Raw genomic sequence first — 24,439 nt, 5'->3', positions numbered from 1 at the left:
CCAGCTGGACTGGGACTGAATAAGCATGGGATGAAACCGGACACTCTGAACATGGCGGACAAGGAAGGCTGATGAGAAGCCAAGGACAAGGGCAGTAGGTTTCGATCCTAATACATGAACTGGCTTTATGGGAGCCTAGCCTGTTTGGATGCTCACCTTCCTGGACCTAGATAGAAGTGGGAGGACCTTGGACTTCCCGCAGGGCAGGGAATTTGGACTAACTTCAACTTCTTAAAACTGTTTAACTGTGTGTATACACTTGCGCCTTAGTGTGCATGTAACACTTACAGGACAGGTTACAGTTGTCAATTACTATTTTGTCTATGTGCGTTCTTGGGATCAAATGCATGTAATCAAGTTTGGTTGCAAGTGACCTCACTGACCTTATCTGGGTTTAAAAATTATTTTTTTATGTGTTTGTGTTGTGCACACATGCCAGAGCCCAAGAATAGGAATAAGAGAAAAATATGCAAGGGTCCAAGTGTATAAATAAGAGGAAAACTTTTCAAGTAGCGTGAACTACTACTGAGAAGGATTAGTAGTAGAGATTGAACCCACATCATCAGGCTTCGTCAGGTCACTATGTTTAGTAACAACAACTTTACCCACTGAGGCAATTCTCTGGAATTCATTTGTGTTCTGACAAAGTTTTATCAACAAGTGGTTAGTCCTCAGAATAAAATAACACAATCAAAAAGATAGCAGTATAAATATATTTATTTGCAAATAGGATTCATTATTCAAATTATACTGTTCCTTTATCCTTATTAAATGACAATATGTTTACAATTTGAATAGGTGTTTTATGATATAATGTTTCTACTAATCTTATTTGAGCACTAGTGAGATGCCTCATCAGGAAAAAAAAAGTCTCTGGTGTGTAAGGCTGGCAACCTGACCTTGATCTATGTGAAGAGGGCCAAAAGAAACCCCACAAAGTTTTCTTCTGATCCCAACATATCTGTCATCCATTCAAACCTATAATCACATTACACCATAGATACAACAAAAATGTTTTAGAAAATAAATCTCATTGCCCTTACATTATCTGGCCTCTCTAGAAAATTCCTTTAGGAGGCAATACTTCAAGATGTTGTGCCAAACGAGTAAAAATTGGATCATGAAGAGGCAGAAATGTCAAAATAATCTATACCTATCCATAGCACATCAAGCTATCTTGTGAGATATACAGTTGGTTGCTGATTATTCTAATTTATTTTATCTCTATCAGATAGATGAAAATACTGCTTTGGATACACACATGAGGTATTTAATGTTTCCTATATTCACTCCTACTAAGCATTTTAACATTAACATTGACATTGTTAAAATGCACTGTCAAAACAGAACACATTAGAGATCTATCTTCTACACTTGGACTTGTACCGAGGAGGCTGACACATGAGAATCATGAGTTCAAATGTAGTTCCAATGAATTACTGGCATCCGAGCCAGGCTAGATAACAAACAACATCTAAAGGGAGTTTGTGAAAGTATGAAAAACCAAACCAGGAACAACAACCCACTGCCTTTTCACAGACACCTTTACTTTTTGACAGATATTTAAATAAACAATGAACCACTTAGATGATGGGCATCTCTTTCTATGCATTTCAGCAGAAAAAATACCTACCTCCAAGTCAGATCACAACAGAAGATGAAGAGAAGTCAAAAAGGACTATATGAGCCCCCAGATAAATTTCAGTAAGTGAATTTGCCATATATAATTTAATACCTACTCCAAAAGTTTCAAACTACAAACCACAATTCTGTGATCTCCCAAATCAGACTTTAGTGAACATAGTAAACAATTTACTTGCTTCAAGGCTCTGCTAACAAAGAGATGAAACAAGATTTTTTTTTCTCTTGAAACTGAAGATAGCTCTGATGTCTAAAGACTTTACCATAGTGTTTACATGCCCAGGGTTTCTCATTTGTATGAGTTCTTCCCTATTTCATAATGGTACGATTATATATATATATATAAGCTTTAAAATATTTACAGGGCTAGAGACAGGGCCAATCAGTTAAGAAAAGTTTATGCCCAGAATCCAGGTGAGATTTTTGACAACTTCCTGTAACTCCAGCTAGAAATCCAGAAGACCACAGGGTCTATCCTTCTTTGGAACCATCAAACAATGCATACACCCAAAGACACACTGACATAACAAAATAAAAATTAAAACAAATCATTAAACAACCATTTTCCCTCATGAATATTATTCTTATATAAGCATTCTTGCCTGTAACCCAGATGCTGAGGCATCTAAAGGCTTCCCTACAGAGTTTTTCTTCATCATGAATTGGTTCATATAACAGAAAGCAATCATGTAGGCTTCAAAATCAGAGAAGCAATCCTTTTCAGTTGTTGGTACCATTTGGAAAAGCTTAGAAAATGCTGCCCTTGAGAGGACAAATGTCACTGATGGTAGACTTTGAGATATTAAAATTCTCATACCACTCCCGGTTTCCACTCTCTGCCCCATGCTTCATGTTCAGGATGTGAGCCCTGAGCTTCCTGCTTTAGCTGGCATGTCTGACACTGGTTGCATGCTTCTCTCATGATGATCTTGTTTAGTTTTGGAACCATAAGCCAAAATTAAGCTCCTTTTAAGTTGCCTTAGACATGGTGTTTTTTCACAGGAAGAGAAAAGTAGTACACATCCATAAATTTTACTCCGGGATGAATTATTTCATGAAGAGAAGCGTGATATCTAAAATGTTTGCCTTACGAATTAAATCCACAGGGCTTTTGTCCATATGCGTTTGTATGTGCAAAAAAAAAAGACACTATAATGCTTGAAGAGATTGTTACATCTGTCAGTTTTATCTCCACCATAAATAATCTCGAGTAACTAAATGTAAATTTGCTGGCTAAATTCTTTATTCTCATAGATTCTCCTTTGGTGTAAGTTCTTTTGTGTCCTTAAGGACTATTGTAATGTATGAAGACTTTAATAGATAGATTGATTAAACATGACAGATTTTACTCTTGGATGAACTCTTTCATGGTTTCAAAGACTGTGGTGAAATGCAGACTTTATGCCATTGATTACATTCATAGGGTTCCAATATGAATTCTTTCATGCCTTTGAAGATTACTGTGGCACACAAAGGCTTTACCACATTGCTTACATTCCCAGGGCTTCTCTCCCAGATGAGTTCTTTTATGAACTTGGAGATGACGCTCTTGTGAAAAGGTTTTTCCACACTCATTACATTCATGACGGTTCTGTCCAGTATGAATTCTTTTGTGCCTTTGAAGATTTCTGTGACGTGCAAAAGTTTTTCCACACTGATTACATCCATAGGGTTTCTCTCCAGTGTGAATTCTTTTATGAACTTGGAGATAACTTGGTTGTGAAAAGGCTTTCCCACACTGATTACATTCATACAGTTTCACTCCAGTATGAATTTTTTCATGTACTCTAATATAAGTATAATCTGCAAAAAACTTACCACATTGCTTACATCCATAGGGCTTCTCTCCAGTATGGGTTCTTTTATGTATCTGGAGATAACTCTGTCGTGCAAAGGCTTTTCCACATTGATTACACTCATAGGGCTTCTCTCCAGTATGGGTTCGTATATGTATCTGGAGATAACTCTGTCGAGAAAAGCCTTTCCCACAGTGATTGCATTCATAGGGTTTTACCCCTGTATGAGTTATTTTATGCCTTTGAAGATTACTGTGACGTGCAAAAGCTTTTCCACACTGACTACATTCATAGAGTTTCTCTGCAGTATGAATTCTTTTGTGACTTTGGAGATAACTGTAACATGCAAAGGCTTTTCCACACTGGTTGCATCCATAGGGTTTCACTCCAGTATGTGTTGTTGTGTGAACTTGGAGATGACTCTGTTGTGAGAAGGCTTTACCACACTGATTACATACATAGGGTTTCTCTCCAGTATGAATTCTTTTATGACTTTCAAGATGAGTGTTACGTATAAACGCTTTCCCACAATAATCACATTCATAGGGTTTCTCTCGAGTATGAGTTCTTCTATGTATTTGGAGATTACTCTGCTGTGAGAAGGCTTTACCACACTGATTACATTCATGGAGTTTCTTTCCAGTACAATGGCTTTCATGCCTGTAAAGACAGTTGGCACATGTAAATGCTTTAACAAATTCACAAGTCAGATGAATGTTTTTATCTGTATAACTTAATTTTACAGTGTGGTCTAATGGCACAGAGAAGTCCAATAATAAGGTTTTACCACGTTCTTTAGTGTCATAGATTCCTCTTATATGTGTTCTTTTGGTTATCTGAAGATACCTGTGGTGGTGAGAGCCTACAGTACGGCTTACTTTAATAACATCCTTTTTCATGGGTTTTTCATATAGTTAAAGAGAACTGGAAGAACTCAGAGCTTTACCACACGGATGACATTCATAACATTTTCCCATACCGTGAATCATACATTTGCAAAGTGAACTAGGACAAACAAAAGAATTTACACACTTTGCACTTAAAAGGGCTTTTCTGTGGCGTCTTGATACATTTCCAATGAGGTTTGAAAAGCAATTAATTGTAAACTTACATCACATTCAGAAAGACTACTCCAAGTGGGGACCACTGCATATCTTCTAATTGTTCTTGGAAAGAGCAAGGTACATTGCTTCTTTCCATATCATTTGAACACTTGACCCATTTCCTAAGTAACATATGATACAACATTAAAGAAAGAATAACAAATAAAAGGGTCCCATATTACATTCACAGAGTTGATTTTTTGTTCCTCACAGACATATGGTATAGGTATTCAGTTTTCTCTGCAACAGCTTTCTTAACTCTCATAAACTACCCCCTTACTAAACTTTGGTAGCTCACAAGTATATCAGTAACACTAGCTTTACCATGAAGTCCTTGCTGATTTGAAGATTTGGGACATATACTTATCAGCCAGTCAATAGGTATGCCTTTTGCTATGCCTGAATGGTATGGAACTAAATGGAGTGACAGTTCTACAGCCTAGCTCTCACGAGGAGATGATGAAAATGGAGCATTGTTTTATTGTCTTATTTCTTAGAGGAATACTGTAAAAACACAGATAAGCTGCCTGATATTGAGGTACATAGTGTTGTGAGAATTTAGTAATGATCAATACACTTAAAACTATGCTTATTACATTGTTGCTTTTCCTTATAATTTTTAGGGCACATTAAAATCCTTCTGTGGAGTTAGATGCCAATCTGGTCTACAAAGAGAGTTCCAGGACAGCCAGGACTGTTACACAGAGAAACCCTGTCTTAAAAGATGAGGAAAAAAAATTTCTGTGGGACATTTGTTTTAGCTTGCACATAAAAATTACCTTCCATTTCTTCTCGATCTTTGACAAAGTTCTTTAATATTGTGGTCTTCCCATTTGTAGCCTAAAATATAGTAACAGAAAATGTATGCTATATTATTGGAAATTATGCAGAATTTAAGTTAATATATCCAGTATATTATATATTATATTAACCAGTATATTATATATATATATGTATATATATAAATCTAAAAACCATACCTGATTTATTTACCACATTCTTCCCCTTTATCAATCCAAATTACAGAAAGGCATCAAAAGCCAAGAAACATCTGTCCCCTTATTTTAAAAGTTGAAGGAAAATTCACAGTCTTACCTATAGCAGTAAGGTTCCTGTAGGTCTCCAGCATCACATTTTTGTAGAGACTCTTCTGGGAAGTATCCAGCAAAGCCCACTCTTCCCAAGTAAAGTCGACATGCACATCATCATAGGTCACTGAATTCCAAAATATCCCATACATGTGTACAACAGAAAGAGTGATATTGATCACAATGTAAATGTATATTTCTTTGTCAATATATTTGAATCATTTTGGAACTTCCCACACTTACTCGATGACAGAGAAGTTATAATGTAATCCTAAATTACTTTAGAAGGAAATTGAAAAGAAGATTCACACATGACATTTCTTGGCTTTTTGAATGGGATTTACCCTTCCAAGAGAAATGACTATGAACAGACATACAGAGAGACAAACAAACAAATCAACAGTACTAAGTACATGTCAGAGAAATTGTAGGAACAATAACTAACTATAAAAAAAAAAAGATGGGCAGGGCTGGAGAGATGGCTCAGTGGTTAAGAGCACTGGTTGCTCTTCCAGAGGTCCTGAGTTCAATTCCTAGCAACCACATAGTGGCTCACAACCATCTATAATAAGATCTGGTGCCCTCTTCTGGCATGTATATACATAATAAATAAATTAATTTAAAAAAAATGGGCAAGCTGGGTATACTGTCTCATATCTTTAACCTGAGCACACAGGAGGTAGAGGTGGGTGAATCTCATTCAGTTGGAAACCAATGCGGTCTATGAGTTCAGTGTAGCCAAGGGTACATATTTGGAGTCCGCCCCCCCCCCAAATAAAAACCTAACCAATCAGGTTCTCACTGATGTTCCTATGAAGAGATATGCATTCATTCCAGCTCTATATTCATCTCCTAGAAACATGAAGTGTCACAGTTAAAACTGTAACATTAATAAGAGATTATTAAAAAGGAATACATGTTTGACCCATTAAGAGATGTACAGATGAAATGTAAGCATTGGTTAATAAAGAAACTGCCTTGGCCCATTTGATAGGCCAGTCCTTAGGTGGGTGGAGTAGACAGAACAGAATGCTGAAAAGAAGGGAAGTGAGCTCAGATGCCATGCTTCTCCTCTCCAGGGCAGACGCGATGAAGCTCCAGCCCAAGATGGATGTACACTAGAATCTTCCTGGTAAGACACCATCTCGTGGTGCTATACAGATTATTAGAAATGGGTTAAGCAAGATATGAGAGTTAGCCAGTAAGAGGCTGAAACTAATGGGCCAGGCAGTGTTTAAAAGAATACAGTTTCCATGTTATTATTTCACGGCATAAGCTAACCAGGTGGCAGGGAGCCGGGTGGCAGGAATGCAGCCCACTGCTCCTTCTACATTGTACTGCACCTTATATTATATAGGGACAGATTTATAATGGTGGTGAACCCATGACAGCATGAGATGGAAGCTGGCTGATCAATTTCAACCACAAGAAAAGTAGACACAAGGAACAGGAAATGGGGGGAGGCTATAGACACTCAAATCATATCCCCCAAGAGGAGTGTCCTCTAGAAAGCTCCTCCTACTAAAGATTCCATAAGAACCACAAAGAAAGTCATGAATGAGAGACAAGAGTTCATATATATCATCCTATATGGGAGGTTTTTGTTCAGTCATTTACATCTTCTGTAATCTAAGATGTCAGATGATGATGAAAAAACATTTTTTCAGGTGTTCCCCTAGAGTCCCCCATGTTACTCTCTCTGTGAATTGTAGTGTGATTATCCTTGACTTAACAGCTAATATCCACTTATTAGTGAGTACTTATCATGTTTCCTTTTCTGAATCAGGGTTGCCTCTCTACAAATGATTTTTTTCCTACTTCCATCCATTGCCTACAAATTTCATGATGTTATATTTTTAACAGTTAAGTAATACTCCATATACATATTTTATTATCCTTAAGTGTCTCTTAGGCTCAGGCTACACTTTGAAAATTTTAAATAGACTCTAAGTCTAGACACATAGGCAGATGGGAGACTTACAGAGCAAAGATATTACCAGAACTATTTCTTAAGTACACCAATGACCTGAAATGGCAGATCATCCTTCAGTGACAAGGTCCTAAAGGACAACAGCCAGGGGATGATAAAGACAGAAAAGTAGAAAGTATAAAAGCTAAAGGTGGATTTGGGGTCTTTGCAGAAGCTATGTGTTATGCCAAGTAAGACATATGTTATTCTATATACATACATATATACATACATACATATAAAGAACGAAAGGAAGAAAGAAAAAAAGGAAGGAAGGAAGGAAGGAAGGTAGGTTAAGACTGATGCGCCCTAAAGGCCCAGTTTTCTTTTTGAAAATAGTATAGTTCTGACTGATGGGCAATATGACTCTACATGACAACTCTTTGTGTTGAGGATTTGACTAGTCAAGCAAGACTGTCCTATTAGGGCCTCATGTAGGGAGAAGAAACATGCTTTGAAGAACCAGTAACAGCCTGGGGCCTAGGCCTCAGGAGCTTTTGCTAAGTGCCTTAGGTATAGAGAAAAAAACAAAACAAACGAAAACCAAATCTATAAAACTAGAAATATTCTTGAAAGAACTAGTAATAGACTGGGACCATGAAGTTTGGGGAAAGGTTAACATCTTGTATACAACTTCCAGGGGGGAAATGTAAGCAAATTGGAGACATCTATGAAGTCAGCAGATACAATGGATTGACTCAAGAGAAGGCTAATCAAACAATGTAGCAAAAGGGAAACATAGGGTACCTCAAGAACATTACTGACTAAGTCCAATAGCCTTTGGACTAATAACCACAGCTCCATGTGGTAGGAAGTGTTAGGTTCTCAGGATCTGAAACAACCCTTCACCACACGGCTCTGGCTCTTTTTGCCTGCTGACCCATGTGGACACCTTCCTTCTCTCTTCTTCCTGGTATTCTCTTGCCTTGCAGGCTGATGACCCCCACAGTGTTCTTCTACTCTGATACCCTCTTGCTGTGGGACAATGATCTTGTACTCTGTAAATATTTGTCACTTGTACTGGTTTAATAAAATGCTGATTAGTCAGTAGCTAGGCAGGAAGTATAGGCAGGGCGACTAGTACAGGAGAATTTTGGAAAGAAGAAAGACTCAGTCTGCAGACAAAGGAAGCAAAATGAAAATGCCTTGCTGATAAAAGGTACCAAGCCACATGGCTAACGTAGACAAGAATTATGGGTTAATATATGATGTAAGAGTTAGTTAATAAGAAAGCCGGAGCTAATAGGCCAACCAGTTTATAAGTATTGTAGGATTCTGTGTGTTTCTTCAGGACTGAATGACTGTGGGACCAGGTGGGACAGAAACCTCCGTCAACACCCTCTCTCTCTTTTTCCATGGACACAGATTTTAACAGCTTGGCCTCAATACAAATCAATGGCCAAACTTAGTGAACTTCATTTCCAAATTCTCACAAATTGATAATTAAAATGGAGTTACTTTGAAACAGAGCAGCACTGCCCCTACTAGACACCAAAGGGTAACAAATAAAAACTCTGTGCAATGTTTAAGTTACTTCTTTTGAAGATTTTGCCAATTAGGTCCCAAAGACTCTTCAAACAGTACATTGTGATGTGGGGATGTCCGTCTTTATATGTGTTGCTTTTATTGGTTGATGAATAAAGTCGTTTGGGCCAATGGCTTAGCAAAGCAAAGTCAGGTGGGAAATCTGAATGTGGGGCGGGGGGGGGGCAGAGTCAGGGAGATGCCAGAAGCTGCCAAAGGAGAAAGATGCAGAAACTCTTACCTTAGGCCACAGCCTTGTGGTGATACACAGATTAATAGAAATGGGTTAATTTAAGATGTAAGAGCTAGGTAGGAATATGCCTGAGCTATTGGCCAGGCAGTATTATAATTAATATAGTTCCTGTGTGATTATTTGGGTCTGGGTGGCTGGGAACAAAAGAGTAGTTTCTGTTTACAACATTGTATTGCTATTGTTCTTGGTGATCAAGAACTTGACGATGAGATCTATTGCTGAAGACACCATATGCTTGAGTCATAGAGCATGGCAAAATCAAAGGGGTAAAGAAGCAGAAACTTCATCCCTACTGACTGGTTTTCATGGTGTTAGAAGGTGCTATGCAAGTTACTGGAGGAGACAAGTAATCATAAGTCATGCCCACCTGCAAACACTTCAAGCTGTAATGATGATTGATATGACAAGACCTGCCTACTGGTATAAAAGCAGCACAAATATAAGCAATCGCTTCCTGACTGTATCCAAGTCCCTCTCCACAGGATGAAACACATATCCAGCACCATTAGCAGACTTAGAACTTAAGGATTGGCAGGTCATTGGCTTTAGGGAAGAATGTATTACTATTGTGCTGCTAAGTGGACACAGAATTAATCTGACTTAAAATAACTTACCATTATATCCATAGATCAACGGACCTCCCATCCCTCAACTCAGATGCTTCTAATTGAAGTAGGCTGCGATTGACATGGTGGTACCTAGGTGTCCAAGATGCAGAGAATAAGTGATTGGGAAATGTTCAGTCTTAAAGCAGCATATATAATACAACCCCCTCCTAAGTCTCAGGGATCACTGTGGAAGATGTGGCAGGAAGATCAGAAAATGCAGAGATGTGCTCTGTTCCCCAGTCCCAATCCCCTCAGGCTTATCCCTAGTGCTGCAAGAGATCAGCAGATGAAGCCTACCTTCCCACTGCCCACAGACCATCCTCTCTACACCTCCTTCCCCACACTCTTTGCTGTGTTCCAGTCACCAACCCAGCAGGCATTCACTGTGAACCAGTTGGGTAGGCCAATAAATCAGACAACGCACAGCCATCACACTTTAGAAAAATCCAGAAAGGAACCAAAAACCAAAGAACATAATACCCACCCAACTAAGACAAACCCTTTAATCAACATCTGGATCTATATATAACCATCCAAAACTTAGATGCCAATGTAAGAACATAATAACAATCAAGGCACTATGTCTCGACCAGACCCCAGTTATCCTACTACAGCAGGCCCTGAATATTCTAACAGCATAGCTCAAGCATAAGAGAGAGAGAGGGAAAAAAAAAAAAAAAACACCCTTAACACAAATTATATGAAGGTCATGCAGGTCCTTAAGGTGGAAATGAATAAATTCCTTAAAGATAGTAAAACATAAACAAAAAATTAGAGGAAATAAACAAGTCCTTTAAATAAAGCCAAGAAAAAGGAAACAAACAGTTGAAAGAAATGACTAAAACTGTTCAAAACCTGAAAATGGAAACAGAAACAATAAAGAAGATAAAAACTGACAGAATTCTGGAAAAAAAAAGGGGCTGAGGAATACAAACAGGAACTACAGATACAAACTTCACCAAAAGAATAGAAGAGATGGAAGAAAGAATCTCAGGCATTGAAGATATGATAGAAGAAATGGAAATATTAGTCAAAGAAGATATTAAATCTAAAAGAAATTCCTGACAAAAAAATCCAGGAAATCAAGGATAGTACAAAAGAACAAATATAAAAATAATAAACAATAGAGGAAAAAGAAATCCAGGTCAAAGGCACAGAAAATATTTTCAATAAATTATAGAAGAAAATATCTATATATTATAAACTTAAAAGAGAGGCCTATAAAAGTAAAAGAAGCACACAGAATACCAACCAGATTGGGCCAGAAAAAGTCCCCTCACCTCACCACATGATAATCAAAACACTAAACATACAAAACAAAGACTATTAAAAGCTGCAAGGGAAAACACCAAGGAACACATAAAGGAGTCCTATTAGAATTATACCCAGCTTCTCAATGGAGACTCTAAAAGCCAGATAGGCCTGGACACATGTGCTGCAGACTCTAGAGACCACAGATGCAAGAATACTATACCTAGTAATTATCATAGATGGAGAAAATAAAATATTCTATGATGAGTCCAATATAAATAGTATCTCTACAAATCCAGCCCTACAGAAGGTGTGTCTTAGAAGAAAAACTCCAATCCACAGAGGGTAACTACAACCATGAAACCACAGGAAATAAATAATCTCACACCAGCAAAGCCAAAAGAAGGGAAACTCACTCATTTGTTCTCTGTCTCTGTCTATCTGTCTCTCATTCTCTTACACACACACACACACACACACACACACACACATACACACACATGCACAAACAACAAGAACAACAACAATATAACAGAAGTCAACAATCATTGGTCATTTTTATCTCTCAATATAAATGGTCTCAATTACCGAATAAGAAGACAAACTATCAGAGTGGATGTGAAAACAAAGTCCATCCTTCTGTTGCATACAATAAACACACCTCAACATCAAGGATAGACACTACCTCAGGTAAAGGGTTGGGGAAAGATATTCCAAGCAAATGGACTTATGAAGCATGCTAGTGTACCATTTTAATATCTATCAAAATATGCCACCATATTTTAAAGTCTCCTAAATATCCTCAAAGGCAGACTAAAATCCAGAATTGTATTTTATTATTAGTTCTGGGAATCTTTTCACAATGATGGTCTAGATATGTACTTGGCTATAAATATCGGGTAATGCCCATATCACTAATTTTTATACTTTGCTTATATTTTTATGATAAAAATATACAGAGAAGCAACAAAATGTATATTTGAAAATAGTAATTCAAGAACTTTATACATTAAAAATAAAAATTCCTATTAATATACTATAACACTGTAACTATTCTAAGTATGTAATGACCAAGCATTAAGATATACACTCTCCAAGAAGAGATGCTTAGACTTTATGCACAAAATGAGAAACAGATATGGTACACTTAATATTACTCCAAACAAGATATAAGGATTTCTGCTTTTAATTAACACACAGAAATTGAACTCTTTAAGTATCTACATAATGACATAGAGAAAAATGTAATTAGAGAGGATAATAACAGCAAAATTGTGTCATAAGTTTGATTCTGTTAACATTGAGGATTATTTGAGGATATTTTGCATGTATGTGCATATGATCACCAAGAAACCTGTCCATGAGTATGCAAATAATAAAACCCAGTACATGGTCAAGTGCTGTGGAACTGAGTGAAAGTCGTGTTTGACTGCAGTAGGTCCTAGGACGGTAGGCGAATCAACATATGCTTGAGGCTTAGGAATAGACAGGCAAGACCATCTGAGTCAGATCCTTAGGCACAACAAATCATTTTTTAAAATGAGGTCTAAGGAGTTGCTTCAGCCAGTAAAGGCAGTTGCTACCAAGGTTAAAGACCTGGTTTGATCCACAGAATCCACATGTCAGAAAAAAACCCTATAGTTGTCCTCTGGCCTCCACAAGAGCACTGTGGGATCTCTGTGTGTGAAGAGTAGAATATTGAGCACATGTGTTTACACTGAGAAGACAAATAGTATGTTCATGTTCTTTCATTCCCCTAATGATAAGGACACTTTCTGGTCTCCTATAAACATTGCTCATAACTAGGTCTGCTCCACTAATTTACACTTATTACAACTCATTGCTACTAACTCTGTTACCTTAAATGGTTCTTCTTAATCTCATTCCCTCTCTAAGGCTTCAGTCTGACCAATTAGATTCCCTTTGAGTCATCTCTCCAGCCCTATTTGTACCATTCTTAAATTTGAGGTTTATTTTAAGGATTATCTCAAGACTTTCTTTTCTTTTGTTTTAGAACACAATGAAAATCAAACTGTGGATCGGGAAATTGTGGACCATCCCTCTAATCCTATAGCCCAGGAGGCTGAGGCTGTGGGGTAAGGCCTTGTTTCAAAAAAAGACAAAGGAAAAATTATATAGTACATAAGCATGTATAATGAACTTCAAAGATATACTCTGAATTCAAAAATAAAGGGTGATTTTATGGGAGACAGGCGAGTCTCAGTGGACTTGGGCCAGCCTGTCTACAACATCAAGATTCATTCCAGCCAGTTCTAGAGTAAGTACCAAAACCTAAATTAAAAAAAAAAAGATTAGTATATGTTATATTTCATTTCTATTGTAAGGACTATGAGAGAATGGGGATATGGTATCTGTCTCATTCCAGGAGAAGAGACACACGCAGTGGAAGTGACTTACAAAGTGAGAAAAATGTCGAACAAACTAACTGCTTGCAAATGAAACTAATCAACAAGGATACACATAACAGGAAACAAAAGCCAACACGTATTTAGAAGCTCATTTAGGAAGGGAAATTAAAAATTAAGAAAAAATACAAAAATGCAAGCAACTACCACTAGGCCCACGTCCAGGCCAAAATTGTAAGGACACTTCCAAGCAAAAGATGACACTGTAGCTTGGCTTGCGAGAGTATCATGCAACTCTTGGCACATATCCAACGTTTGTTGAATGACAAAGCAACAGAATTTGGCAAGGAATAATTTCAGCTCTAAAGGAACTCACTGCCTCACTATCAACTGATGACATAATTTACAGATGTTTTCTTGCATGAACATTAAGGTGGGATGGTAATGAGTGGCAAGGACCACTGCTGCTTGACAAAGTTCCAGCATTTCACCACTGCAGACCACAATTCTCCAGCACCTTTTTACTTTAATCTTGGTGATTCTCACTATGTGTTATGGGAGTGCCCTTCTGCCTTTTCCTTTCGGAAATTTTGTGCTGGTTTTAAAGAATGGAAATATATACAATGGCAGTCTCCTTAAACAAAATAATTCTTTGGAAACTATTCCTGTCACCACGGAACCATACATTGTGATGACTCCTCACTGTGCCCTCCAGGTAAGTTAGAGATTTACTAGCTGGATACACCTGACCCCAAGGGTAAAAAGCACACAATGCAGAGGGAGAGTCTGAGGCCATTAAAGGCTCAGTTAGTAAGTATAGAGAAATCAGAATATGGTATAACGGCAAAAGGGTAAGATATCAGGATCTTCCCTTTGAGGAGCTTGGGTGGGGAACAGGCCCATATAGTAAGACTAGGACTCAAGGGAACACAATTAGGGAACAGCTCAGTGTTTACACTGCATCGTTCGATTGTAGTGGAGTGTCTGTTCCCCAAGGAAGTCCTTTCCCCAAAGTCAAGTATTTGGATAAATACCTCCATTTCCTCAGGAGCTTAAGGACATGTCCTGCTTGCTAAAAACATTCATTCTCCTAGCAGGAAGAACTCGTGGACCTTCCGCCAATGTGAGAGGGCATTTGGTGGAGTTACTGAACCTTTGAGAACAGGCATTTAGATACTTGCTCAATGATAGACTGGTTCTGCTCAAAGGCAGCGTCCTTTGCAGGCTTATCCATGTAACAGAAGGTATCAAGGTGGAAATGGTACCTATCTGCATCCCATCTTTGTGCCTTCCCACACTGAGGAAATAGCTCGGTTGCCTATAGTCCCCATCCCTAAACCTCTCACCCCTCACCCAAAAGACAGATCTGTTGGATTATGGGAACCAACAGAATGGGCACAGCATTTGGCTAACAAACTGTTTACTGATGGTTCATGCAACACCGATGGAAACAAAACTACAGGGAAAGCAGGAGCCAATAGGCCGGGGAATCAAATGGCTGTTCCTGAAAAGGAACCACCAAATCAGCATAACATGCTGAAGTAATAGCAGCACAAGACAAACAGCTGAGGAAGGCAAAAGGAAAAGTCTGTATCTTCTCCAATCCTTGCTGTGTGTGAAATGGTATAGCTATATGGCCATCAAAATGGAAAACACTAACTAGCAAATAAATAACAAAGACAAATGTCAAGGGAGGCATAGGTAGTAATGGCAAAACATAGCAAAAACATAAAAATTTATGTAATCTATGTAAATGCACATGAAGGCAAGACAGACATCTAAAAAAATAATGAAAAAGCAGTCAAACTGGCATTATGTTTAATTAAGACTAGAATATTAAGACTTGCTAGGGAACAAATTCAGAATAAACTATCAAGGATGACAGATCACACAGTTGGTAAACTTGAAAGTTCACCCCTAACTATAAAATGAGGAGAAATGGACAATCAAATTAGATCAGGACAACCCTCTGACAATAACATTAAAGGAAACCCAGACTGGAAAATTAAGAAACCTGAGAATGTTAGCATAATTAGTAAAGAAAAATCCTAAGATTACATAAAATATTGGGATATATAGGCACACATAGGTTGATAAAAGGAACCTTAAGGTATCCAGGCAGGTCTGTATAGAAGCCACTAGAGACTGCCAACTTTGTCCAGCACTTTAAGGTAGATTCAGACATCAAGTAACAGCTGTAGCATGGTCTCTAAAACAATTTAACTATAAACTACAAATATATTTCATTGGACCCTTGAAGACTGCCAAGGAATCACATCAAAAAGCAGACACAGAAACTTACATTGGTGGAAAACGGCGTATGGATCTTTCCAAACTGGAATCATGAAAGCATACAAACCCAGGGCTTCCCTGTTAATTTTACATGATTCCTCAAATACCACTGTTCATGGAATGGGGCACTGGAGACTTTGTGGCCCATAAGACCAAGCTCATTATATCACATTCAGGAACTCTGTACAAAGGACCCCAATTTGATACGGGATATGTCTCCCCCATAAGGTGGAAATCCTGTGAATTCAAAGAAGGCAGCTTGACGCCATGTATTATTGACAGAGGAGGATGGGATCTGAACAACTAACAGGGTTCAATTAAAGATGCCACGAACAGCTAAAGGGGGGCTAAGGATCTGAGGGTAAGGAAGTCTACTCAAAACAGGTTCCATCTATCCATAATTCTTTATTCTTCTCTCTTTAATCCATCATTTCTCATTGTTCCTTCTTGTTCTCCCTGTTCTACTTTGTTCTTAATTCTACATCATTCTTCCCTGTCCTCCCCATTACAAAAGTTTCCAGTCATATATATCCTTAAAACCAGCAATACCCCAGCCCCAGCAGGTTCCATGGCCTGAATTCTTTTGCCCCATAGAAAATCAGATAAGGGTATTCACACACACACACACACACACACACACACACACCCATGGGAGTGGCTAGTACATGTCTGGTAAACTCCATAATGGAGAAAGTTAGTTAAGAGGGAATTAAACCATCAGGGAATTCTAGAGGAGAAGGTCAGTGTGCTATACTAAAATTTTAGGTAGTTAGTAAAAGGTTAAAGAGTTTCTTTCTAGCGCATTGCTGTATTGCTTTTTCCTCTCCCAGCATCCATAGAATCAAGTAACCAATCAACCCATGTAAACAGTCAGGGAGAAGCCATGGCACTATATCAGATAGCACCTACACCAGAGGCTGCAGTTTCTACAGGCCTAGGTCTGGAGTGAGACTTATTGCTCGAAGCAAAGAAAAGCAAAGCAGAGACCCAGGCCTCTAATAGTCAGCTCCAGGCTGTGCTGTTAACAGCCATTCTGGTTGTGGGGAAAAACTAGAGCAGCAGCTTGGGCAGGTAGTAATTCTATGTCCTTGGAGATCTGTGAACATCTTAGATGGGATGGACGCTCTTTGCCTGGACCCTAAACTCTGACCAAATGCCTGCTGATAAAGATAACTGCAGGAAGGCAGATCTCTGCGTTTATATAGCAGAGAGGAGCAAGGTCTGGGTGTGGGAAATTGTTCTGAACTAGGAAATTAATTCCCAAATATGTAACAGAAGGGGAAGTCAGCTACAGAGAAAAATCTACAGCAAAGGACAGTCACTTTATTCACAAAGCAATAACACCAAAAAGCCTTGCCTTTTGGTTTAACCTTTACCAGGGCCACTGATAAACTCTGATAAGTTGCTTGTGAAAATATGGCTGAGCAATTACTGTATAAAGTTGTGGCATGTAGCAAGCAACAAATCCTTCACAGCCCACCAGAAGATGGGATTTGTCAACCCTCTTACTTCCCCACCAATGGTTTACCAGACCCATGGTGATGCTTAGTCTACCTGCAAGACACCTGGGATCCAGAAGATCTCACTCACCTTCAATCTCCAATCATGGCTCCCACCTAAAGAACTCTGCTCTGAGCCTGAATTTAGGAGAACACCAGTCCTTCTCCTACTCCTCAGGAAACAGGTTTGCTGCAAGAAAACCTTTACAATTGACGGTTGCTGGGGCTGTGTTGGTTGGCTCCTTATTTGCAGCTAAGCATAGCATCTCCTGTTCTTTCTGACATCAGTGCAGACACAGCAGACATCAGGGATCTTACTGAACGAACACTGGCTAATAATGCCTTGTCAGATGGACTGGCAAGCTGCTGTGAAACTGTTAATAATTCTTTTTTTCTAAGATTTATTATGTATACAATGTTCTGCCTGCATGCCAGAAGAGGGCACCAGATCTCATTAGATGGTTGTGAGCCCCACCACGTGGTTGCTGGGAATTGAACTCAAGACTTCCAGAAGAGCAGTTAGTGCTTGTAATCTCTGAGCCTTTTCTTCAACCCAGATTGTTAATAATTCTTATATGTGGTTTCCATCGGCACTGTGTACACCTTAAGAACCAGGGAATGGAATGCAATGAACATAGTATATTTTTAAAAAGTCTTTTAGATATGTAAAAATAGCTTAGTCATGAATTCCACTATACCCAAGGCTATCCCTGACAACCAGAAACCAGAGATATCACTCACTCAAGATAATCGCAGTTCTAGAACCCATGATGCCTGCTGGACAGTATATAATGAGAGACCAAGAGCAATGCTTTGCTCTGCACATGGGGAGAGACATCACCTTGAACAGCCCTGTGGCTACATCGTCTCCCCCATATTCTGACCCCTGAATCAGAGACTTCTTTTAGAGACTGGACATGACCTGAAGTTAATATACATCACACAGGTGAGTAGACTTGGCAAGAAGGCTTAGGATCTTAGTTAGGAATTAAGAGTGTGAATTTTGTGTGATGACTCTCAGCATAATAAAGCATAACTTCTGTTATACTAACTCTGCATATAGCTACCTTCTTGCCCATGAAAGTGAGGATCACTTTCTTATGATTAATGAATGGATATAAGTCTTCATCAGAGTGAGGAAAGGAAAACTTTTGCAAACCAAATGCCAGATAACAGATTTTTAAAGAAACATTGTATGATTTGTATTATACACCTAAAGCAACTTGTTTTGCTTTAATTGCTTAATGAGTCACAAGCACTTTTGAAAACAAACATATCCCCAATTTTATGTGTATGTTTGTGTGTTCAAGACAATGTCTTCCATGAGTGTACAGGTGATAAACCAGAGAAGAGGGTGTCAGATCCCTGGACCTGGAGTAGCAGGTGGCTATGAGCATCCCAACTTGGATGCTGAGATCTGAACTCAGGTCATCCCCAAGAATATTGCCGAGCGACCTACCAAGCCCCATAAAACTTTTACCGCCGGGCAGTGGTGGCGCACTTCTTTAATCCCAGCACTTGGGAGGCAGAGGCAGGTAAATCTCTGTGAGTTTGAGGCCAGCCTGGTCTACAAGAGCTAGTTCCAGGACAGGCTCCAAAGCTACAGAGAAACCCTGTCTTGAAAAACCTAAAAAAACAAACAACAACAAAAAAAAACCTTTTTACCCAAAAATCTAAAAGTCTTTTACATATTAACAACAACAAACCCTAAATAAATAAAGAAGCAAATAAATGATCCTTGGGAACATGACACATCAATGTTAAAATATTGTATATGGTCAACTTGCACCATAAACTGAACATAATCCAAAGACAATGCCCAACAATTTATAATAAGAAAACTGCAAAGCTACATGCAAAGTAGAAACATTCAGAATGCTCAATGATTGTGAAAAATAGTACACACATTGACACAATGTGACTTCTATGTTTACCACAAAAGCTATAATAATCAAGAATGTGTACAATATTTGTGAAAGAATAAAGGTGATGGAGAGAAAAGGAAAGAACAAAAGCACAAAACTGTAGTCAACTTTTAATAAAAGACCAAAGGATGAACTCAGTCAGGAAAAATTTTGACCAATGTTACCCCATGACCTATGGTTCTATGTGTATAGAGATTAAATAAACAGACGTCACGACTCCCACAAAATTAATTCAAAGTGACCTTTGAATTGCTATGTTTCTGACTCTCCAGCTATTGATAATTCTTCCAGGGAGCACCCATGCTCTAGAGCCCTCTCTATGAATGGAGATGACCTCCAGAGCTGAATGTGGCTACAACCCTTCATTCCCCTGTGGTTTCAGGCAAACTCAGCTCCAATGATGCCCAATCACAAAAAAAAGTAGAAGAATAATGCCCAATCACAAAAAAAAGTAGAAGAATAATTTAATGTCTGTTTCCTGCCACATGGATTACGGCACAAATATGGAATATGCTCTACCTACCTGCCTAATACCATGTAAACCTAAGATGCCTTTGGAGCTCAGAAACTCCTTTGGTCCCCTGGAACTGAACTTCACAGAATCACACCATAGTGACTGACGATAGCAGAAGTTAGAAGCATTCTAATCATGTATTGCTGAAAGATAAACCCCATCACCTCCTTCCTATCAATTTATAAACTCTGGAATATTTATAAGACAAACCTGAAAGTGGAAAGCAACATTCAGAACTTCTAGAAACCAGACCTTTGGTTTTCCAATCTGTCTTCCCACTGCACAACAAAACAGTGCCTGTGTTTACACACTGGACAGTGATATTACAAGCATCCCATGCCCAGGGTATCAGAGCCTTTCCCTCCCCAGGGAATCCACACTCAGCAAGGCTCAGAGGCCAATATCCACTGCCCAGGTCACCACAGGGACCAACAGAACCATCTTCTGATTCATGGTCCATCCTAGTTCCAACAGCTAAGGCTCTTACAGCTCAGCCAATCTGCTCTTCCTGGTCTGTGGACAGTGCCCCCACACTCACCGTAGCATGGCTTGTGGTCTTCCTTACAGTTCCCTACAGCAGAACTAAAGGAGAATCCTGGAAAGTACCTGTAAGCTACCTCCCACTGCTCCCGATTACTAAGCCTTCCAGAGTCCCTCATTAGCTTGGACTGGAACTGGGTCTCAGGACATTAGCAGTTACCCTATTGGGTGAGCAGAGATCAAATGACAGCCCCCACGAGTCCTCCCAGCTCTGCCCCTCCACACTATGGTCAGTCAGGACCCTAGTCTGGGAAATTTGAAGGTTAGTAGAATCTTCCATTCTCCTAGAACACTTCCTGTTCCTCTTCCAGGGGATAGGGTCCTCTCTGAGCACATTCCAGTACACACTCAATGTCCAGTGTGGTTAACCCTTTGCTTCACAGCTGGGAAGTCCTGTAGCCAAACACACTTGACATTCAAACTGTACCTGTTGTTAAAACAACAGGAGGCCATCGATTACAACAACATGAAGGGCCACTGGGAGGGCTGGAAGGCAGAAGATAGTGGAAATGATGTCATTATAATCCCAAAAATCATGTTAAGAAGTTGAAACAGGCTTTATAACCACGTGCTCCAGAGCTTAGGGATTTGTATTAGAGCACACCAAGTACTACTCATGCCACTTCTCTTAGACTGTTCATCTTAAACCTGGAAAACACAGCCACGCTAGGCACCATCTTATCCAGTTCACCTATTTTGATTGACCCAGTGTGACTACAGTAATTTTGTTTCATGAAAGTTTAGTTCTTCAGTCAATATTCTTGATGGCCTGATCTGTGAGCCTGAGAAATGGCCTGTCAGGACATTTATTGATCATTTAAAATTGATTACCTCACTACTCATGGCTAATGTCTACTACAGTCAAAGCAGGAAGGCTTTTGTCCTCTTTCTTGCCCCTCTCCTTTTGTGCTGTGACTACCCCTGCTTTACAGTTGGTCAGCGAACTCAGCTATTGCACAGGTCCCTCTTCATTTGTTAAGTTCCCAATACAAGTCAGAGAGGTTGAACCACACCCTTTCACTGATCTATTTTTCCTTCTCACAGACCAGTAAAGGCCCAACCTGGAAGGAGTTGCAGGACTGTCTTCCCAGCGCCGAGGAGAGGAAGGATTCAATGTTCAAAGGAATTCTCAGTTAGACAGTGTGAGATAAGCCTGAGCTATAGGAGACATTGATCTAAACCAGTCATTCTCAACCTTCCTAATGCTGTGAACCTTTAATACAGATCCTCATGTTGTGGTGACTCTCCCCAACTGTAAAATTATTTTCTCTATTACTTCATAACTATAATTTTGCTACTGTTATGAACTATTATATAAATATCTGTGTTTTCTAATTATCTTAGGCTACTCCTGTGATAGGGTCCTTTGATCCCCCAAAGAGAGACTAGACACCCCACCAGGTTGAAAACCACTGTTCTAAACTGATATAAACCAGTGAATAAATAAATAAATAGCGCTTAAGAAAAAAATGGAATGAAATTCTTAATGACAAGGAAACATTGGAAAATATAAACAAATAAAGATTAGAGCAGTAACGAATTTAAAGAAAATGAAATTTTAATGCCGGGCAGTGGTGGCACACGCCTTTAATCCCAGAACTCAGGAGGCAGAGGCAGGCAGATCTCTGTGAGTTCGAGGACAGCCTGGTCTACAAGAGCTAGTTCCAGGACAGGCTCCAAAGCTACAGAGAAACTCTGTCTCGAAAAAGAAAGAGAGAGAGAGAGAGAGAGAGAGAGAGAGAGAGAGAGAGAGAGAGAGGAAGAAAATGAAATTTTAAAAATGAAACCAATAACTGACTTTAAAATGATAAACTTAATCGAAAGAACACTGACTCAGCAACAGAGTAGGCACATCCCTGCTAGAGAGAATGCCAATATTAAGACAATGTATGACTTTGTCCCATGTAAAATGTTTACCTGCTGAGTGCTGTAAACTGGCCCAGAGTTACAGCCAATGGCCTGTGTCTCAAACCTCTCAGCTGACTGAACTGTGTCAACCAGGATACATATATCTGCACAGGAGAGTTCCCAACTGGAAACTGAATACCTCAGAGGTTCAAGTTACCCTCCCTAAACTGTATACTACTAATTCTGTCTTCATTCCATGGAAGGAATTAATACAGGCTTGGAAATGACACAGTCACCCAACCTACCCCACCAGGCCCTTCTTTACCATGGAGGTCCTGCAGCTCACCTTCAGTCTCTGATTTAGCAACTGTCCAGTCTGTTTCCCCTGCAGTGTACTCAGGACACTGTTCCTCCTCTTCTGGTCTGAAGGGACAAGCCACGCACATTCACAGATCCTTTCCCTGTTACTGCAGAGGACAGTCCACTTTGTGACTCAAACTGGTGATTTTAGAACTATGGTGCTGCAGACCTATAATCCAAGAATTTAGGGTGGTAGCCAGGAGGATATAGCCAGGGCAATGTCCCGCAGGGATACAGACAGGGTTCAAGTCCACCTCAATCAACATAGGAGATCTTGATTCAAGCCTGCTTTTCAAAAAGACTGGAGAGTAGCTGTTCTAGAATTAATATATCTTCATGGTTGAACTGGGCAGTGGTGGCGCATGCCTTTAATCCCAGCAGTAAGGAGGCAGAGGCAGGTGGATCTTGTGAGTTTGAGGACAGCCTGGTCTACAAGAGCTAGTTCCAGGACAGCTAGAGCTGTTACACAGAGAAACTCTGTCTTGAAAAACCAAACAAACAAAACTAATATATGTATGTGTGTGTATATAATCTTCATGGCACACCAGGGCTTAATGTTGGTTGTGGCAGTGTAATGGTCCCTTGAGCACCATGTTAGAGCCTGTTCTTTGATGGGGGAAGGGACTCTTGGGTGGTAGTAAATCGGGATTGTTTCCTTTGTTATGGGAATTGTAGTATAATGGCTAGTTAATCCTGGTGAACAAACATCTACAGTTTATACTAATCTCTATAAGGCCTGGTTATCATAGTACTTATCTTTGGCATACCTGAGAGACAACTCTCTCTCTCTCCTTTGTGATTTAACGTCTCTTAAGAATTGATAAACCATTATACCATCAAATCCACTCTTCCACTTCACAGTTTAGCAATGGAGCGCTATGCTACACAGGAGATACCCTGTACGTGCTCCACAAAATTAACTCCAGAAGGATCCTAAACCTAAATGTTAAATGTTACAAGTGCAGAACTTCTGGAAGATTCTAGAGAGACAAGGGTTCTTGGAGTTTGCCGAATCTGCCACAGTGACCATACAAACACTCCAGGCGCCAGCATTTCAGAGTGACCTAAACAAGAAGGCTATTCCTAAGGACAGCTCAGCTCCCAATGCCCTGCCCAGATGCAGCCCACGGAGTGAAGTTATTCAGAGGCTGCCGTCCTGGCCCACGGAGTTGCAACGACATCGCAGGACCACGTAGGACTACACAGGACACGGAGGACCAAACAGGACACACAGCAATGCACGGGACACGCAGAACCACGCAGGATCAGGCAGGAACATGAGGAATACTGAGTCTGGCCGCTGGCTCCTACCCAGCCAGGGGATGACCCACCACACCGACTCCTGCGGCTCAGCCAGCCACTCCTCCCAGTCTGGGGACAGCTGCCCCTTGCTCACCACGGTCGGCCACACCTCCCTGCCTGGGGACAGCCCCTCACTCACCACGGTACTGCTGACAAGCTCGCTCGCACACTCCCCACAGGGAAGCCCAAACACAGACAGCAAACAGGCCAACTTCCGACTTTCTGAGCAGAGGAGCTGAGCCTGGCGTCCGGAAGAACCCTCCCATCTGACTGGCGGGTCCGATGGAGGCTCTGATTGGCTTGTGAGGCCTGAGTGACAGGACTGGTTGAGCTGAAAGGACACAACGCAGTGCTACCCAACCCTGGCTCCACTGCAACACATACCTATCCCACATTGGCTGGAGATTCCTGCCAAATTGAACAGCAAATCTCTGGCTAATGTAAACCAATGGTTTCAGGGTTTTTTGGGTTTCTTTCTTTTCATTTTCTTTTTTTAATTTTTCTAAACAGGGTGTCTCTGTGTTGCTTTGGAGCCTGTCCTGAAACTTGCTCTGTAGATC

At 39.8% G+C, this 24,439-nt stretch overlaps 1 protein-coding gene across 2 annotated transcripts; it reads right to left on the bottom strand.

Annotated features, from left to right (window-relative positions):
- Positions 1–713: 713 nt before the first annotated feature.
- LOC130888404 (zinc finger protein 431-like) lies at positions 714–24,102 on the bottom strand. 2 transcript variants are annotated; one of them, XM_057791308.1, is made up of 5 exons: positions 24,019–24,102; positions 9,989–10,072; positions 5,636–5,755; positions 5,320–5,380; positions 714–4,097 (listed from the first exon to the last, which is right to left on the bottom strand). In XM_057791308.1, the coding sequence occupies exons 2-5, from the start codon at positions 10,017–10,019 to the stop codon at positions 3,059–3,061; spliced, it is 1,251 nt and encodes a 416-aa protein (XP_057647291.1). In that variant the 5' UTR covers positions 10,020–10,072; positions 24,019–24,102; the 3' UTR covers positions 714–3,058. The 2 variants fall into 2 exon arrangements, with proteins under 2 accessions (XP_057647291.1, XP_057647298.1); XM_057791315.1 differs by lacking the exon at positions 714–4,097 and having other exon boundaries at positions 5,316–5,380.
- Positions 24,103–24,439: the final 337 nt, after the last annotated feature.

Source organism: Chionomys nivalis, chromosome 1, assembly GCF_950005125.1.
Source record: "Chionomys nivalis chromosome 1, mChiNiv1.1, whole genome shotgun sequence".
In the NCBI taxonomy this organism is placed as follows: domain Eukaryota; kingdom Metazoa; phylum Chordata; class Mammalia; order Rodentia; family Cricetidae; genus Chionomys; species Chionomys nivalis.
Note: the sequence above shows the minus strand (reverse complement) of the source record. Positions and strands in the feature narration are given on the sequence as shown.